The following is a 21,274-nucleotide window of genomic DNA, read 5'->3' as shown; positions in this document are numbered from 1 at the left end:
ACCACCATACACTTTCTCCAATTTTTTTGGCTAAACCGGTTGCTTCAAAGGTATCAAAGCACACCATATACAATACCTTGGGGTGTCAACATTTAAAAAATATACACTTTCATGGCAATAAAATTGAGGTATGTGATAGGCCCCAAACTAAAGATAGACCTATCAGAAGAAATACTCTCACTTTTAATAACTAAAATCACAAGTCATAAAATTGTAACATAACCTTCCCAAAATCCTGGCAAACCTTTGCATGGGGGGCATAGGTGTACTCAGGGTGCCTTGCAGAAAACAACCTGAAGTATTCTTTTGCAATAACTTACAACAGTCTCTCCTAAATCATAGTCAAAAAGCAATGTGTATGTAAAAATGAAAATTTAAAAATTACCACCATACACTTTCTCCAATTTTTTTGGCTAAAACGGTTGCATCAAAGCACTCCATATACAATACCTTGGGGTGTCAACTTTTCAAATATATGCACATTCATGGAAAACAAATAAATTGGGGTATGTAAAAAGACCCCCAAAAAAGACGATAGGCAAAGAAAATATGTTAAATGTGAAAAAAATCACAAATGCATGTCAGACATTTGGCATTGCACCCCCCAAACAAGCCAACAAACCTATGCATAGGTGGTATTATTGTACTCAGGAGATGTTGGTGACCACATATTGAGGTGTTTTTTGGCAGTAACACATAACAGGAGCTGAGAATTCATGTCTAAAGTACAATGTGTGTGAAACATAACACAAAAAAATGACTACCCAAAAGTTTGACAAAGACTGGTGGTTGAATTAGTGCATGGAAAGTGTTAAAATACCAGCATTTGAAATACCCTAGGGTGTCTACTTTTCAAAAATATATGGTTTGATGGGCGTAAATTTAATTGGCCGGCTTCAGAAATGTCCTAAATAGGACATGGGTGCATGATGACAGATGTGAAAAGTTCAAGTTGGAAAACTGGAATGTGTCCCCTAAAAATAAGGCCTTTTAGCCCCCAGAGAACTCAACAAACCTATACATGGGTGGTATCATTGTACTCAGGAGATGTTGTTGAACACATATTGAGGTGTTTTTTGGCAGTAACATATAACAGGAACTGAAATGTGTGTGAAAAATAACACAAAAATGACTACCCAAAAGTTTGACAAACACTGGTGGTTGAATTAGTGCATGGAAAATGTTAAAATACCAGCATTTGAAATACCCTAGGGTGTCTACTTTTCAAAAATATATGGTTTGATGGGCGTAAATTTAATTGGCCGGCTTCAGAAATGTCCCATATAGGATGTGGGTGCATGATGACAGAGGTGAAAATTCCAAGTTGAAAAACTGGAATGTGCCCCCTAAAAATAAGGCATTTTAGCCCCCAGAGAACCCGACACACCTATACATGGGTGGTATCACTGTACTCAGGAGATGCTGCTGAAGACATGGGGTGTTATTTGGCAGTAACCCTTAACATTCTCAGTAAATGTATTCTTAAAAGAACATGTAAACATTGGGTATTCCTAAACTCAGGACAAAATTTAGAAACTTTTTAGCACTGGTGTTTATGGTGGTTGTAGATGTAAGAGATTTTGGGGGTCAAAGTTAGAAAAAGTGTGTTTTTTTCCATTTTTTCCTCATATCTTATAAAAAAAATTATAGTAAATTATAAGATTTTATGAAAACAATGGTATCTTTAAAAGTCCATTTAATGGCGAGAAAAACGGTATATAATATGTGTGGGTACAGTAAATGAGCAAGAGGAAAATTACAGCTAAACACAAACACAGCAGAAATGCAAAAATAGCCTTGGTCCCAGATGGTCACTAAGGCGTTAAGTACCGTTGCTTTTGTGAACTCTTCTCTGCACAGATTAAACAACCCTGATGACAGTAATTGGAATTAAACCTAGCTTTTCTACAATATAGTATTTTTCCACACTATAATGGCACTTGCATGTCCCTCTAATACTGAAGATTACGTTTTTTCAATGCTGTGTGAATTATTATTATTTTTTTACTTTTAATCTCCCTTTAAAGGGAAATGAAACACTAAATATATTTTCTAAGCATGGTATTGAGGTTATTTAATCAAAAAGTACCCAATAAATTATTATTATTTTTGTGGAAGATTTAACAGTATGAAGTACAAAAAAAAACATTCAAAAAGGGAAGCAGGGATGATCCATGAAGCTATAGACCAGTTAGTCTTACATCAATAGTGGGGAAGATCTCTGTACTTTAGTGTATCTTTAGGGCAGGGCTACCAAATCCAAGAGCCAGGGAGCTACTGGCAGCTAGAATTTTACTCCTGGCTCCTAACTTTTTGAGTTATATACAAATACCACTGTCTTGCTCCTAAAAGTATGACTGTCTCCTAAATATTCTGTTTTGTTCTATCTATTTATTCAGGCAATTTATTACATCCCTAATGTATCCCAAAAATAGTTAATGTACAGTCTAAAATAACAATATTTCAGTATTCCATTAAGTTATCTCCTTATACATTTTGATTAAAGTTTGTCATAGGGATTGCAGTGATGAGCATATTCGTGTAAACAAGATTATGAGTTCAAATCAGCATGGTTTTATAATAAATAGATCATGTCAAACTAATCTAATTAGATTCTACGAGGAAGTAAATAAAAATATAGATAAAGGGGAATCAGTTGATGTGATATACTTAGACTTTGCAAAGGTGTTTGATACAGTGCCACATGAGAGATTAATGCACAAAATTAAGGGATTGGGAATAGCTGAAAATGTTAGCTCATGGAAAAATAATGCATAAAAGATAGGGAGCAACGAGTAGTAGTAAATGGATCATACTCAGATTGGACAAGGTAATCAGTGGAGTCCCCCAGGGATCAGTACTAGTCCCTGTTCTTTTTAATATTTTTATTAATGACTTGGAGCATGGATTAAATAGCAACATCTCTATTTTTGCAGATGATACCAAGTTAAGTAAGGTCATTAGGTCAGACCAGGATGAACTTTTGTTACAAAAGGATCTGCAAAAATTAAAAGTATGGGCAGGTAAATGGAAAATGAGATTTAATATGGGAAAATGCAAGGTTCTACATTTTGGAAGTAAAAATAAGCAGGCAATGTATTTTTTAAATGGGACAAGGCTTAGCCAAACAGAGGAAGAAAGGGATTTGGGAGTAGTAATAGATAACAAGCTAAAGATGGATGCACAATGCAGGTCAGTGGCTTCAAAGGCTAATAAGATACTAGCATGTATTAAAAGAGGCATTGATTCAAGGGAGAAAAGCATAATTCTGTCACTATATAAATCCCTGGTAAGACCTCACCTTGAGTATGGAGTGCAGTTCTGGGGACCGATCACAAAAAAAACATATTGCAGAACTAGAAAAAGTTCAGAGAAGGGCCACAAAGCTAATAAGGGGAATTAAGAATTTAAACTATGAGGAGAGGCTAGCCAAACTGGGTCTATTTTCCCAAGAAAAAAGGCACTTGAAAGGTGACATGATTACTTTATATAAATATATTCAAGGCCCATATACAGAGATGGCAGAAGCTCTGTTTATTCCAAGAAACTTGTTTGTGACAAGAGGTCACAAGTTAAGGTTGGAAGAAGGTAGATTTAATCTCCTGCAAAGGAAACGCTTTTTCACTGAAAGGGCAATAACATTTTGGAACTCATTATCAAAGGAGGTAGTGAATGCCAATACCCTAGATACATTTAAAAATTGTTTAGATACATTTCTGACTAGAAACAAAATTCATGGATATGATTGCTTGTATTAAATGGGTCATCTTTTAGTGGTATTAATTTAAGCTCAATTGGAGCTTTTTTTTTTTTTTTTTGTAAGTATATTAGATTTGTATAGGTTGAACTCGATGGACTTCGGTCTTTTTTTCAACCTCATCTACTATGTTACTATGTTAAAAAGGACCCAATAAATTATTTTATTTATGTGGAAGATTTAACAGTATGAAGTACAAAAAAACATTTAAATTATTTCATATTTAAAAAAACAACAACTAATTAGACTGTGGTCATGTATATTTTTTCTTCTAATTAAGAACAGTCCCTACAAAGCAATTGTCCAATTTGATATAACAAACTTTAAAACAGCGACAGATAAAATACACACAACTTACATTATTTTGATGTAAAATTTGCAGAACTCTGTTGACATTATTTAAGGCATGAACTCTTGTCGATCCACGTTCCTTGGGCTGATGAAAACATTAATAAAGTAAACATAAATGTTAATTAAAACATGATTTTTTTTTATTTATTTGCCAGAAAACAAATAAATTTGTCAGTGCAGCTGATATAATTTTGACCAGAAGATCAATATGAAAGATTGTCGGGATAAATTAAGTTTCAGGGAATTATCTAGGATAATTGTACTGTAAAAATTCCATGAAAAAAACAGTCATGTACAAGAAGGAATAACGTCTGCAACACAAGAGATGATGATTCTCACAAGCTACTGGGTAACATCTCCTTAAATATAATCTCCTACTCCTATCATTTTGGTTATTTAAAATAAATAGTTAAACCATACATTTTTAGCAGTGAAATGTTTTATGTTCCATTTTCTTAAAGGGATCCCTATGATTAAGTGCTTGTGATAAGCATGAAATGCGTAAGGGTGCTCACCGGCTGTCTCTAATTTTATCTCATGTTTCAATAAAAGTAATTGAACATATTTTATGGTGCATTTCAGTGCTGCTGCTTTCCATTGTATGGTAAGTGCAGAACCCCGTTGCAGTTTCTGCACCCTGCAGTTACTTTTATGTGTGCTGGACTTTCATTGCATATTATTTAGAATTTGAAGGCACCAGTGGCTTCCTTGCACCTTGGTTTGTTGAGCCTTGCTTAAGGCAATCATCAGTATTAAAGGGATATGAAACTCACATTATTTATTTAATGATTCAGACTGAGCATGTGGTTTTAATCAACTTTACAAACTACTTTTATTATCTAGTTTGTTCTGATCTCTGTGTATCCTTTGTTGAAAAGGATTCCTAGAAAGGTTCAGGAGCTGCTGATTGGTGGCTGCACAAATATGCCTCATGTTATTGGCTCACCCAAACTCCCAGTAATGCATTGCTGCTTCTTCAACAAAGGGTTCCAAAAGAATAAAGCATCTGAGATAAAAGAAGTAAACTCCAAAGTTTTTTAAAATCATATTCTCTATGTGAATCATGAAAGAAAAAATTTGGGTTTCATGCCCCTTCAATAGCAAATACATCTGCAGTAAATATAGCAAACTCAACTAGTCTTATAATTCTTATCTGCCACCAAAATCTACTGTAAAAGAGTACAACATTTAACCACCAATCAGCAAGTGCTACCCAGGTGCTGAACCAAAAATGGGCCGGCTTCTAAGCTTTACATTCCTGCTTTTAAAGAAACCAAGAGAACTAAGAAAATTTAATAATAGGAGTGGATTAGAAAGTTGCCTCCGCTATCTGAATCATGATGAAAGAAACAATTTGGGTTTCATATCCCTTTAAATAACAGAATTAAATAACTCTTTAGGGACTTCCAGTTAAAACTATTAAAGCAACTGGCTAGAACACAATGCAAAATGCTGAGCCAAGGCTTTTTGTTAGGAACTCTAAAACCCTAATCATTTTGAATAGTGTTCTTTAGAAGTACACTGACAGAAAAGGAAAGTATTGATCTTTCATATTTTCACCTTTACATATAATAAACCAACAAAGTGGTTAAACCCAAAACATTACAGCTCCTGAACAAAACACAGACAGTGATTGGTGGATATATGTTTAATGTCACTCCTGATTGGCTCATCAGCCTGCTCAGGAGCTGTAATGCAGAGTATAAACACATACTTCAAAAGGGAGAGTAGTGCCAAACAATACACACTGTAATGAATCATGGCATTTTAGCTTTCCATTAGAATGTCTATTAAATGCATAATTTCCAATCCGCTATGTATAATTCATAGCTTACCAAACCTACATAAAAGTTTAGCAGCTTTCCAGAAACTGGCGTTCTATTAATTTATATTGCAATGAATATTAAAGGGACACATGATTGGTTTTGTTAAAAACCAGCATTAACTAAAACCTTGTAGATCCTGTAAAACATAGAAGGAAAATTAATACAAATGTTTAAAAAATCAATCCCCCTTTACCCACATTTAACTTACTCATTCGCCACTACGGCAGAACGCTCTTTTGCTAAGAGGTGACATTTCCACCTCTTAGCAAATGGCTGTGCGGGAAATCCAGCACCAAGCTGGATTTCCCGCAAGGCTATTGGCTAAGAGGTGAAAACGAAATCTCTCAAACAAAACAGCATTCTGCCGTGGGCTGCCTGAGCAGCTCAGTGCGGTGAACGCTTGAAACAAACAAAGGAGATTTCAGCATGAAGTATTTTATACTTCATGACTGAAAGTCCCCTTTATTTGTTCGAATGGTCAATCCTAGTGTTTCACAAACGCTAGGATTGACTTTCACTTTAAATATGAAGAACTTACCAGAAATATACCAGTATTCTTATCTTATAGCATTTATTAATATTGAACCCTTGTTGGTTCTCTCAATAAAAGATTTTAAGGAAAAAAAGAAAATAAATTTTAGTTCTTCATCAGTGATTTTTAACCTTTTTTTTGCCGTGGCACACTTTTTTACATTAAAAAATCCTGTGGCACACCACCATCCCAAAATTTAAAAAAAAATCACACATTGTAGCCTAATACAGCATATATATATACACATACACACAAACACACACATACTGTATGTATTGTGCTGTTATGCCATGCCTCCTACAAACAACCCCTGCACTGGGAGTAAAAAACAAGCAAAGTTTAAAAAATATGTCACACTGTTGTCAGTCTGCCGTGGCACACCTGAGGATCTCTCACGGCACACTAGTGTGCCACGGCACACTGGTTGAAAAACACTGCATTAGATAATCTCCATTAGAATCGGTCTTGGATTTCAGACGTTAAAGGGACATTCCAGCCAATATTGAAATCCGCACGGATGTATTTCAGTTCTGAATAGAAGCATTTTTGTAATAAACATGTATTAGCAAAAATGCTCCTAATAAAAGCTATAGCGGCTTCAAAAGCATATTTAACCCTTTGAGTGCTATTGACGGCTCTGAGCCGTCACAGAGTTTCCCACTCTGGTGCTAATGACGTCACTAGCACTCTCCCACCTTGAGGGAGATCTGGGGGCTCCCACCCACTCCTACCCCAGCGATCGTGCCTGTAGAGTGACAGGCATGGCCGGGGCTTCCCGTTTTGCGTGGTGACGTCACGCGCAATAATGTGATGACGTCACCGAGCAACTTTATTTATACTTAACTATGTTAAGTATAGGAGCAGGGGGCATGCTGCTTAGAAGCCTGTATCTCAGGCATCTAAGCAGCTACAGACCCTTAAGACCCACCATTGGAAAGGTAATGACCTAACCTTTCCAACAGTGTAAGTCTTGGGGGTCTGGAAAAAAAAACCTTAAAAAATCTTAGCACCCAGGTGGGAAAGTGCTTAGCATTCAAAGGGTTAAGTATGCTCCTTGCACCTGCTCTGAGCAGATGCAGTATTGAAAATACAGTTGCACTGCTAATAACTATTCACATGCACTTTCATTTGAAGCATTATTGCGAATACAAGTATATTTCAAATATGTGTTTATTTAAAGATGTAATTCATCTATGTGCATTTAAATTTTGACCGGGGTGTCCCTTTAAACCCAACATGTTTCTTTCATGATTCAGATGGAGCATACCATTTTAAAGGACCACTCAATGCAGTGGATGTGTATAATTAACAAGTGCATAATAAAAAGACAAGGCAATAACACTTACTCTGAATGTCAAATAAATATTTTTCTGACAAATTTTTGTTTTCTCCAGTTTTGCCAGCAGAAAGATTTGACCAGGGTTATTGAAAAGCACTGTTCTTGTACAAATGGTTAATCAAGATCAGGGAGCAACAGTGCACAAGCATCTGCTTGTGCAATGATAAACAAAGGCAGCAATTTCTTTCCACAATTTACAATCCCAGATGGACATGTTCACTACCTGGGAATTTTGTCAATCTGGACAAAGATAATTCTGCCCCTTGTTGTAGGCAACTGTTGTTACTGACCGATGTGCATTTTGCTGGTGAACTGTAAATGAATAATACACTGCTATTTCTATACTTACCAAATTTGTTCCAGTGAGACCTTCTAGCAGATCCAGTAGCTTCTTTCCATCCTTGAGGTCAACAAACAAATCCTTCACTAGACCTTTGCCAGCCTACAATAAAAACGCAAAAGCTATGAAAAGCAGGATCATCATAATTTTGTTGTATTAGTATGGATATTGTTATGAAAGTATAAGCGATTTGATGATCTAACAGTCTAATAAAAAAGATAAGATGAATACAGTGGGAGTGCTTGAATTTATCATTTGAGACTTTACTTATCATGTGACACAAACTTTTTACTGAGACATTTAATTCATCATAGTGTAATCTGATCCCAAGAGAGATTAATCTAATATAATGTAATTCTTGTAAAGCCGTACAAAAATTACTTTTATAAAACCTAATACTATGTGTTCAAACTGGCAAAAAAGCTTCTGCTTCAGTAAAAAAAAAAAAAAAAAGACATGCTTTTTAAACTTTTTAGCAGATGGTAACCAACACCCAGTAGACTAAAATCTTAGCAGCCAGCCCATTTTAGGTTCAGCACCATGGATAGCGCTTGCTTATTGGAGGCTTACATTTACCCACCAACAAGCAAGCATAACCCAGGTTCTCAAGCAAAAATGGGCCGGCTTCTATGCATCGCATTCCTGCTTTTTAAATAAAGATAGCAAGAGAACGAAGAAAATTTGATAATAGGAGTAAATTAGAGCATGCAATTTTAAGCAACTCTCTATCTGAATCATGAAAGAAAAAAAATTGGGTTTAGTGTCCCTTTAATTTCTGGTGGTAATGGCTTAAATTGGATACTGGGAGGATGTGTTCAATTAAAGGGCCATAATACCCAAATGTTTAAACACTTGAAAGTGATGCAGCATAGCTGTAAAAAGCTGACTAGAAAATATCACCTGAACATCTCTATGTAAAAAAGAAAGATATTTTACCTCAAAAGTTCCTCAGTAGCCATATCCCATTGTAAAAGATTTCTAAGCAGCATATTAGTATGTCTGTCCTGGGACAGCTAAGGGGATGAGCCTCGTGCACTCTCATCTTATTTCCCTATTCAGGTTAAAGGAAGCTTACTATGAAATCTCATGAGAGTTAAGTCAAATCTCATGAGATCACAGTAAAAGAGTTCATGACCTCAGCATTGCTGATGCTGATTGGCTGCAGTTCATTTCTTCATTTATTTATTTTTTTACTTGCAGCTGGGAGCAGCTGAGTATAACTTTTTACACAGAACTTACTCTGCTGAGCTGAGGAGATTGTGAGGTAAAATATCTTCCTTTTTTACATAGAGATGCTCAGGTGAAATTTTCCTGTCAGCTTTTTACAGTTATACTGCATCAGTTTCAAGTGAATTATGTCCCTTTAAATGAGAAAGGTGTTAGACATTTTCCTTTTGCCTGAACCTACCATGTGGTTGAACCATAGGGTTCCACAACTGCAAGACAAGGCCAAACTATCCCTCCTGCTTATTATGCTGAACATAATAAGAGTGGAAGGTCAGGGTTTCTAAACTATTACAGTTGGAAGGATACCATTAACTTAAAAGGGACAGTCTAGTCAAAATGAAACTTTCATGTTTCAGATAGGGCATGCAATACATTTTTCCAATTTACTTTTATCATCAAATTTGCATCGTTCTCTAGGTTTTAATTGTTAATAGCTAAACCTAGGTAGGCTCATAAGATAATTTCTAAGCCCTTGAAGGCCGCCTCTTATCGCAGTGTATTTTGACAGTTTTTCCTAGCTAGAAAGCTCATGTGTGCCATACAGATAACATTGTGCTCACTCCCGTGGAGTTATTTATAAATCAGCACTGAAGGGCTAAAACACAAGTCTATCAAAGAACTGAGATAAGGAAGCAGTCTTCAGAGGCTTAGATACAAGTTAATAACAAAGGTAAAAAGTATATTAATATTACAGTGTTGATTATACAACGCTGGAGAATGGGTAATAATCGGATTATCTTTATTTTTAAACAACAATTCTGGAGTAGACGGTCCCTTTAAGGTTGGAAGGATAGAGTACAACGAGGCAATGCTAAAAATGCATGTGCATGTGCATTTGTAGGTTTCGGATGCCTCCGAATACGGAAGGTGGCAGCCACTTACAGTATTTGGCTCATTACATAGCCGGATTTAATCTTCTGAAAGTGCAACACACTAAGATCTGTGCAAATCGAAGTGTTAGTGTGTTGCTCTTTCAGAAGCAGAAATCAGTCTCCAAATGAAGATGCCAAACGCTAAATATATGGAAGGTTCTTTCCCCGGAATTGTAGGTATATAAGGACTTTCAATATCTTTGACAGTAGAGAAAAATGTAAAGAGTATTTGGATGATACGCCAGGAGAGTAATGGGCCTCTATGAATCCTTTTTTCTTCACCAATTATTTTACCCTCCCCCTTTTTCATTTTCTCTCTCTACGAAGTATTAAGCAATTTGCTAATTTCTACGTAGCCAACTGCAATTTGCATAGATTACAGTTGCAAAAAATGAAAAAAATTGCAAGCACAACGGGAATTTGAATACTAAAGACTATTTCTACAAGCCCTGGGCGCTGATACCCAGATTTATTCAACATTTCCTTTATATTCTGTTATTATTTTGTTTAGTACAAGTTGTAAGTGCTGGCCTTTTGTCATTGAATACATGCTGTATATTTAAAGTTATTAATAAAGCTTGCTTTATTTAAAAAGAAAAACATACTATGGAAAGTGAAATTTATTAAAGGATAGCTAGCCTCATTTCATTTGTGATTACATGTCCAAACTTAACACTAATTTAAGAAAATTATTATTATTATTATTAAGATCACTATAAAACCATGATATGCAAATGTATATGGAATACAGTTTAGTAAAAATTTGCAGAAAAAAAGGACCATCATCCCAGATCCACAGACACATACATAATAAACCAATAACATCCATTTCAGTCCTCGAAGGAACCACAAACACCTTTAAGACAACCCCAAGAGGTCCTATTCTATAATGGTCCCCCATTTGACATGCAAGTCCATCATTTCCGGGAGTGAGCACAGTTATCTATCTGAATCATAAAAGTTTAATTGTGACTTGACTGTCCCCTTAATGGGACAACAGTAAATCCATTTGTCAGCCTCTGCATTAGTAGCACATCCATTGTTTATTATATTTGCATGCATCAATATCTAGGAACCAAACACACGCAATCCTAGGAGCTGGTGTCCTGTCGAAAATAGCTACCTTGTCGAGATTTGCTACTTCGATCTGTGCATGCTCCCAATTACAGACATCTGAGCCTGGAAAAACTAATTTCAAGGAAGTGGTTTCAACGGCTACTGACCCCCCCTCTCTAGCCAAAGGGCTCATAAATATCATAAACCTCCAATCTCCAGAATTTAATATATTTGGTTCTGACATCTATTAAAAGTTATGACAGCTTGACTTATCTAAATAAGTCATCATTTAGTACCATATCAAAATTCTTCTTAATTTAAATGACAGCACTAAATAAGACATCAGCTCATCTCACTGAAACTGTCAAAATGTAGAGAATTAAGAATTAAGCAGATTAACCAGTGTTGGTTTTGGCCATTGTAATCCACCTCCCAATTGGCTGCTTTAACATTGAACTTCCTCGAAAATCATAGCAAATATATCATGGTAATAATATAATTCCAAAGCAAATGTGCTAAACGAACAAAATCTCCATTTGACAGGCTTCTCGAAAACATGTGTTTAAATCGATCTCGCAAACTTTACAATATCTACAGATTCTACACAAATAAAGAACAAATAACAGAATCTGTAGATATTGTAAAGTTTGCGAGATCGATTTAAACACATGTATTCGAGAAGCCTGTCAAATGGAGATTTTGTTCGTTTAGCACATTTGCTTTGGAATTATATTACCGTATATTTGCTTAATTTTGTGGTCGTTACTACCTACTTCAATCCTCGGTGTAGACAGTAGTATATGATCTGACTAGTACCGGGTGGTTACCGCAGCATTTACACTGGAAGTGGAACACAGATGAATGCAAATGAAGCAGCCAATCACAAAACTGCTGAAGTTCAGAAAGCGATCGCACAGACCAAACAACCAGTTTAGTTACTGCCTAGTAACAGAGGGTGCATAACGATTTGTTTTGTGTGGTCATCACACAAAAAAATCGTTATGCACGCTCTGTTACTAGCTGAAGAAATATTACCATATTATATAGATAGTTGCCGTATGTTGAATTTCTGGGATATCCAATTCATTTGCGGGCGTCAGGGAGTAGCTATTTCAATGCGGGAGACTCCCGGAGCTTCCGGGAGATTTGGGATGTCTGCAATTACGTAATCGCTCTCCACATATGTTTGAAAGGAATGTGTGGAATGGGATTATGTAATGACCAGCAGGCGCAGATGCAAGTAGCTAATCTCGACAACGCTACAACTAGTTAGGGACAGATCTGTGTGGCACGGCCATGTGCTGTATCAGTTCTCAGTATTGGAAAACTGTTAAATACTGAAAAGGGGAGCACAGCAAACATCTGTTTGGTATAATTGTTTAATTATACACCAGAATATATGCCTACATAATCCCTTTGTGCATGTGTACCTAGAAGAATATATGCTGTTTTGAAGGCAAAGGGAAGTCACACCAAATATTGATTTGATTAAGGTTTGTCTTCTGTTCACTCACTTTGCATTTTGTTAATTGATAAAAAAAATAAAACTATTAATGTTTCTATTTTTAAAAGCATTCTTACTTTACAGCATTTTTTCACACCTGCCTAAAAGCCTAAAACAGTAGAGTGTATATACAGTGGATATAAAAAGTCTACACATCCCTGTTAAAATGTCAGGTTTCTGTGATGTAAAAAAACATAATTTATGCTTACCTGATAAATTTATTTCTCTTGTAGTGTATCCAGTCCACGGATAATCCATTACTTATGGGATATTCTCCTTCCCAACAGGAAGTTGCAAGAGGATCACCCACAGCAGAGCTGCTATATAGCTCCTCCCCTAACTGTCATATCCATTCATTCGACCGAAAACAGAGAAAGGAGAAACCATAGGGTGCAGTGGTGACTGTAGTTTAATTAAAATTTAGACCTGCCTTAAAAGGACAGGGCGGGCCGTGGACTGGATACACTACAAGAGAAATAAATTTATCAGGTAAGCATAAATTATGTTTTCTCTTGTTAAGTGTATCCAGTCCACGGATCATCCATTACTTATGGGATACCAATACCAAAGCAAAAGTACACGGATGATGGGAGGGACAAGGCAGGATTAAGCGGAAGGAAACACTGCCTGAAGAACCTTTCTCCCAAAAACAGCCTCCGAAGAAGCAAAAGTATCAAATTTGTAAAATTTGGAAAAAGTGTGAAGCGAAGACCAAGTCGCGGCCTTGCAAATCTGTTCAACAGAGGCCTCATTTTTAAAGGCCCAGGTGGAAGCCACAGCTCTAGTAGAATGAGCTGTAATCCTTTCAGGGGGCTGCTGTCCAGCAGTCTCATGGGCTAGGCGTATTATGCTCCGAAGCCAAAAGGAAAGAGAGGTTGCCGAAGCTTTTTGACCTCTCCTCTGTCCAGAGTAAACGACAAACAGGGTAGATGTTTGACGAAAATCTTTAGTAGCTTGTAAGTAAAACTTCAAGGCACTGACTACGTCCAGATTATGTAAAAGACGTTCCTTCTTTGAAGAAGGATTAGGACACAATGATGGAACAACAATCTCTTGATTGATATTCCTGTTAGAAACCACCTTAGGTAAAAACCCAGGTTTGGTACGCAGGACTACCTTATCTGCATGAAAAATCAGATAAGGAGAATCACATTGTAAGGCAGATAGCTCAGAGACTCTCCGAGCCGAGGAAATAGCCATCAAAAACAGAACTTTCCAAGATAAAAGTTTAATATCAATGGAATGAAGGGGTTCCAACGGAACTCCTTGAAGAACTTTAAGAACCAAGTTTAAGCTCCACGGGGGAGCAACAGGTTTAAACACAGGCTTAATTCTAACCAAAGCCTGGCAAAATGCCTGGACGTCTGGAACCTCTGCCAGACGCTTGTGCAAAAGAATAGACAGAGCAGAAATCTGTCCCTTTAAGGAACTAGCTGATAATCCTTTGTCCAAGCCCTCTTGGAGAAAAGACAATATTCTAGGAATCCTAACCTTACTCCATGAGTAATTCTTGGATTCACACCAATAAAGATATTTACTCCATATCTTGTGGTAGATTTTCCTGGTAACAGGCTTTCGTGCCTGTATTAAAGTATCAATGACTGACTCGGAGAAGCCACGCTTTGATAGAATCAAGCGTTCAATCTCCATGCAGTCAGTCTCAGAGAAATTAGATTTGGATGATTGAAAGGACCTTGTATCAGAAGGTCCTGTCTTAGAGGCAGAGTCCATGGTGGAAAGGATGACATGTCCACTAGGTCTGCATACCAAGTCCTGCGTGGCCACGCAGGTGCTATCAGAATCACCGATGCTCTCTCCTGTTTGATTTTGGCAATCAGTCGAGGGAGCAGAGGAAACGGTGGAAACACATAAGCCAGGTTGAAGAACCAAGGCGCTGCTAGAGCATCTATCAGCGTCGCTTCTGGGTCCCTGGACCTGGATCCGTAACAAGGAAGCTTGGCGTTCTGGCGAGACGTCATGAGATCCAACTCTGGTTTGCCCCAACGATGAATCAACTGAGCAAACACCTCCGGATGGAGTTCCCACTCCCCTGGATGGAAAGTCTGACGACTTAGAAAATCCGCCTCCCAGTTCTCCACGCCTGGGATATGGATTGCTGACAGGTGGCAAGAGTGGTACTCTGCCCAGCGAATTATATTTGAAACTTCTAACATCGCTAGGGAACTCCTGGTTCCCCCTTGATGGTTGATGTAAGCCACAGTCGTGATGTTGTCCGACTGAAATCTGATGAACCTCAGTGTTGCTAACTGAGGCCAAGCCAGAAGAGCATTGAATATCGCTCTTAACTCCAGAATATTTATTGGAAGGAGTTTCTCCTCCTGAGTCCACGATCCCTGTGCCTTCAGGGAATTCCAGACTGCACCCCAACCTAGAAGGCTGGCATCTGTTGTTACAATTGTCCAATCTGGCCTGCGAAAGGTCATACCCTTGGACAGGTGTACCCGAGACAACCACCAGAGAAGAGAATCTCTGGTCGCTTGATCCAGATTTAGCAGAGGGGACAAATCTGTGTAATCCCCATTCCACTGACTCAGCATGCATAATTGCAGCGGTCTGAGATGTAGGCGCGCAAATGGCACTATGTCCATTGCCGCTACCATTAAGCCGATTACCTCCATACACTGAGCTACCGAAGGGCGCGGAATGGAGTGAAGAACACGGCAAGCATTTAGAAGTTTTGATAACCTGGACTCCGTCAGGTAAATTTTCATTTCTACAGAATCTATAAGAGTCCCTAAGAAGGAGACTCTTGTGAGTGGGGATAGAGAACTCTTTTCCTCGTTCACTTTCCACCCGTGCGACCTCAGAAATGCCAGAACTATCTCTGTATGAGACTTGGCAACTTGAAAGCTTGACGCCTGTATCAGGATGTCGTCTAGACACGGAGCCACCGCTATGCCTCGCGGTCTTAGAACCGCCAGAAGTGAGCCCAGAACCTTTGTAAAGATTCTCGGGGCTGTAGCCAACCCAAAGGGAAGAGCTACAAATTGGTAATGCCTGTCTAGAAAGGCAAACCTTAGAAACCGATGATGATCTTTGTGTATGTGAAGGTAGGCATCCTTTAAGTCCACTGTGGTCATGTACTGACCTTCTTGGATCATGGGTAGGATGGTCCGAATAGTTTCCATTTTGAAAGATGGAACTCTGAGGAATTTGTTTAAGATCTTTAGATCCAAAATTGGTCTGAAGGTTCCCTCTTTTTTGGGAACCACAGTATAAAACACCACACTCCTCTTACGACCTCCATCTTGGTTGAGGCTTGCAAGAGAATGACTGGATATGACAGTTAGGGGAGGAGCTATATAGCAGCTCTGCTGTGGGTGATCCTCTTGCAACTTCCTGTTGGGAAGGAGAATATCCCATAAGTAATGGATGATCCGTGGACTGGATACACTTAACAAGAGAAAATTAGACAAAGATAAATCATTTCAGAACTTTTTCCACTTTTAATGTGACCTATAAACTACACAGCTCAATTGAAAAACAAACTGAAATCTTTAAGGTGGAGGGAAGTAAACAAAAAAAAACTAGAATAATGTGGTTGCATGTGTGCACACCCTCTTATAACTGAAGATGTAGCTGTGTTCAGAATTAAGCAATCACATTCCAAACCATGTTAAATAAGAGTTATCACACACCTGCCATAATTTAAAGTGCCTCTGATTCACCATGAATAAAGTTCAGCTGTTCTAGTAGGTCTTTCCTGACATTTTCTTAGTTGCATCCTACACAAAAGCCATGGTCCGCAGAGAACTTCCAAAGCATCAGGGGGATCTCATTGTTAAAAGGTATCAGTCAGGAGAAGGGTACAAAATAATTTCCAAGGCATTAGATATACCATGGAACAAAGTGAAGACAGTCATCATCAAGTGGAGAAAATATGGCACAACAGTGACATTACCAAGAACTGGATGTCCCTCCAAAATTGATGAAAAGACGAGAAGAAAACTGGTCTGGGAGGCTACCAAGACCTACAGCAACATTAAAGGAGCTGCAGGAATATCAGGCAAGTACTGGCTGTGTAGTACATGTGACAACAATCTCCCGTATTCTTCATATGTTCGGGCTTTGGGGTAGACGGCAAGAAGGAAGCCTTTTCTTACGAAGAAAAACATCTAAGCCCAGCTAAATTGAGCAAAAACACATCTGAAGTCTCCCAAAAGCATGTGAGAAAAGGTGTTATGGTCTGATGAAACCAAGGTTGAACTTTTTGGCAATAATTCCAAAAGATATGATTGGCGCAAAAACAACACTGCACATCACCAAAAGAACACCATACCCACAGTGAAGCATGGTGGTGGCAGCATCATGCTTTGGGGCTGTTTTTCTTCAGCTGGAACTGGGGCCTTATTCAAGGTAGAGGGAATTATGAACAGTTCCAAATACCAGTCAATATTCGCACAAAACCTTCAGGCTTCTGCTAGAAAGCTGAACATGAAGAGGAACTTCATCTTTCAGCATGACAACGACCCAAAGCATACATCCAAATCAACAAAGGAATGGCTTCACCAGAAGAAGATTAAAGTTTTGGAATGGCCCAGCCAGAGCCCAGACCTGAATCCAATCGAAAATCTGTGGGGTGATCTGAAGAGGGCTGTGCACAGGAGATGCCCTCGCATTCTGACAGATTTGAGTGTTTTTGCAAAGAAGAGTGGGCAAATCTTGTCAAGTCAAGATGTGCCATGCTGATAGACTCATACCCAAAAAGACTGAGTGCTATAATAAAATCAAAAGTTGCTTCAACAAAGTATTAGTTTAAGGGTGTGCACACTTATGCAACCATTATTTTATTTTTATATTTTTACTTCCCTTCACCTAAAAGATTTCAGTTTGTTTTTCAATTGAGTTGCATAGTTTATAGGTCACATTAAAGGTGGAAAAAGTTCTGAAATGATTTATCTTTGTCTCATTTTTTTACATAACAGAAACCTGCCATTTTAACAGGGGTGTGTAGACTTTTTATATCCACTGTATATATGTGTGTATATATATATATATATATATATATATATATATATATATATATATATATATATATATATATATATATATATAAAAATCCACAGAGTACCTGCACAACGGAGCGCAACGAATCCTTCGTCTGTTGTTTGGAAGTGTAGCCGGCTCACTAACAGGGGAGGGCGGGAAATTCAAAATCCCTTAGAGAAGGGCAATGGCAGCCAGTGGTTCAGCGTGTCTGTCCTGCACGCAAAAAATATCCAGAGTCCAAAGCAAAAACCACAGAAGCGCTCAGAGTCCTTATATATAAGTTAAAACTCGTTCTTTATTGATACATTTAAAATCAAAAGAAGTGTCCTAAATAGGACTAGTCCACATGATACTTTGCAGGCGCACAGAGAGCATACATGTTTCGTGCTTAGATAGCACTTGTTCACTGCTTACCTGTGCACCTGCAAAGGCCTGCCTTTTAATCACAGGATTTAAAGTGATACATCACATAGTATTTTGCAACATGAAACTGTATTATATATATGCAAGTCATTTTAGACAGATCACACAGAAACAAATAAACAGTATACATTATTACATTGATCTTACATATTGTTAAATTTGAGACTGATTTTATATGTAACAAGAAATAGTGAATATTTCTGGGGAGATTTGAAATAGATGTTGAAAATCGAATTTTACCAATATCTAATATTTTTATCTAAGGATGATGTTATGTTTTTAGTTAGGAACGATAGAGAGCTATATTTTTCTTAAGTAGTATAAAATAAATTTATACAAATAGATCTAAGTCTCTCCTTTTGTTTATGCCAGAAGGGTAGCTGGTTTGTAAAGTTAGTATCCAAAAGATCTCTCTCTTATCTAGGATCATTTCCCTATTTCCCCCTCTACTCCAAACTGGAGCAAAATCTATGCCCTGCACCATTAGGGCATTAACATCTGCATTATGATTTTGTTTAAAATGTCTCGCTACTGGTGTGTCTGAATTTTCATCTTCTATACTACGGAGGTGCTCAAGAAATCTCTCTTTGAGTGGTCTTGTAGTTTTACCTGTATATTGCTTAAAACAGATTTTACATGTTAAGAGATATATTACATGAGTAGTTGAGCAATTGATAGCATATTTGATTTTATGTTCTTTATTCGTTATTGTTGATAAACATACATCTCCTTCTTTAACGAAGTTACAAGTCCTACATATAGGTCTCCTACACTTAAAAAACCCTTTCTTTCTTTGTAGCCAGTTCTTGTTAGTTAGGGGTTTTAGTTCTGACGGTGACAAGTAATTTGACAAAGTTTTTCCTCTTTTAGATATGTAATTGCAGCCTCCCTTCATGATCTCTTTAAGAATGGGGTCAGAATATAGTATTGGTATAGAGTTACGTACTATATTACAGATTTTATTGTATTCCAGACTATAGTTGGTAATAAATTTTAGTTGATTGTAGTTTTTATCAGTATTTCACTTTTTATGAGTACTTAGAAGTTGCTCTCTGGGTATTTTATCCACGTTGTTTTTTGCTTTATTTAATACCTCAGGTGATGAAAGAGAAATACTGATAAAAACTACAATCAACTAAAATTTATTACCAACTATAGTCTGGAATACAATAAAATCTGTAATATAGTACATAACTCTATACCAATACTATATTCTGACCCCATTCTTAAAGAGATCATGAAGGGAGGCTGCAATTACATATCTAAAAGAGGAAAAACTTTGTCAAATTACTTGTCACCGTCAGAACTAAAACCCCTAACTAACAAGAACTGGCTACAAAGAAAGAAAGGGTTTTTTAAGTGTAGGAGACCTATATGTAGGACTTGTAACTTCGTTAAAGAAGGAGATGTATGTTTATCAACAATAACGAATAAAGAACATAAAATCAAATATGCTATCAATTGCTCAACTACTCATGTAATATATCTCTTAACATGTAAAATCTGTTTTAAGCAATATACAGGTAAAACTACAAGACCACTCAAAGAGAGATTTCTTGAGCACCTCCGTAGTATAGAAGATGAAAATTCAGACACACCAGTAGCGAGACATTTTAAACAAAATCATAATGCAGATGTTAATGCCCTAATGGTGCAGGGCATAGATTTTGCTCCAGTATGGAGTAGAGGGGGAAATAGGGAAATGATCCTAGATAAGAGAGAGATCTTTTGGATACTAACTTTACAAACCAGCTACCCTTCTGGCATAAACAAAAGGAGAGACTTAGATCTATTTGTATAAATTTATTTTATACTACTTAAGAAAAATATAGCTCTCTATCGTTCCTAACTAAAAACATAACATCATCCTTAGATAAAAATATTAGATATTGGTAAAATTCGATTTTCAACATCTATTTCAAATCTCCCCAGAAATATTCACTATTTCTTGTTACATATAAAATCAGTCTCAAATTTAACAATATGTAAGATCAATGTAATAATGTATACTGTTTATTTGTTTCTGTGTGATCTGTCTAAAATGACTTGCATATATATAATACAGTTTCATGTTGCAAAATACTATGTGATGTATCACTTTAAATCCTGTGATTAAAAGGCAGGCCTTTGCAGGTGCACAGGTAAGCAGTGAACAAGTGCTATCTAAGCACGAAACATGTATGCTCTCTGTGCGCCTGCAAAGTATCATGTGGACTAGTCCTATTTAGGACACTTCTTTTGATTTTAAATGTATCAATAAAGAACGAGTTTTAACTTATATATAAGGACTCTGAGCGCTTCTGTGGTTTTTGCTTTGGACTCTATATATATATATATATATATAAAAAAAACATATACACACACACAAACACATTCACATATACAACCCCATACACAAAGTATGTGTGTATGCCTGTATATTTATATATTACTATGCAGAAGTTTTAGGCTAGGCCACCATTTGATTTGTTGTTTTAGAAATGGTATAATGACCATATATAATTATTTCTCAGTCTCTTTATTAGAATACAACCAGAAAGTACAGGATATGTGTATGCAGTATTAAAAGCAAACAGAACAAAAAAATCTGAAATAAATGCTTCTATAGGGTAAAGTGGCAAGTATTTAGTGTGACCTCCTCTTACACTTGAGCAATAGCAAGAACCTGGCTTTCATAAGCCTAAATGGAATGGAACCCTAATTAATGTCATTGCTAACACCTGTATTTGTCCTACTATTTCATGTCAAAATGACTGCTGTGAAAAAGGTCTATTACACAAGGTTTGTGCAAGACATGCGTAAGCATTACATACACATGTGGTATGAGTTTAATTCTGTGGAAGCTTGTTAATAAGGCCAACTTTCTATATGAATCATGAAAGTTTAATTTTAACATTACATTCTCTTTAAAGGAGCATAATACTCATATGCTAAATCACTTGAAACTGATGCAGTATAACTGTAAAAAGCGGTCAGGAAAATATCACCTGAGCATCTCTATGTAAAAAATTAAGAAATTTTACCTCACAATCTCCTC

General features: G+C 37.0%; 1 protein-coding gene across 5 annotated transcripts in view; it reads right to left on the bottom strand.

Moving 5' to 3' along the window:
• UTRN (utrophin) overlaps nt 1–21,274 on the bottom strand; it is a 1,395,536-nt gene that overhangs the window by 1,175,019 nt on the left and 199,243 nt on the right. For all 5 annotated transcript variants that reach the window (XM_053711837.1, XM_053711835.1, XM_053711836.1 and 2 more), the window contains 2 exons: nt 8,155–8,247; nt 4,116–4,193 (listed from right to left, as the gene is read on the bottom strand). In XM_053711837.1, the coding sequence (XP_053567812.1) occupies nt 4,116–4,193; nt 8,155–8,247 (171 nt within the window). The remainder of the gene's footprint in view (nt 1–4,115; nt 4,194–8,154; nt 8,248–21,274) is intronic.

The sequence above is a fragment of the Bombina bombina genome, chromosome 4 (genome assembly GCF_027579735.1).
Source record: "Bombina bombina isolate aBomBom1 chromosome 4, aBomBom1.pri, whole genome shotgun sequence".
Lineage (NCBI taxonomy): Eukaryota > Metazoa > Chordata > Amphibia > Anura > Bombinatoridae > Bombina > Bombina bombina.
This window is presented reverse-complemented; position numbering and strand designations above follow the sequence as displayed.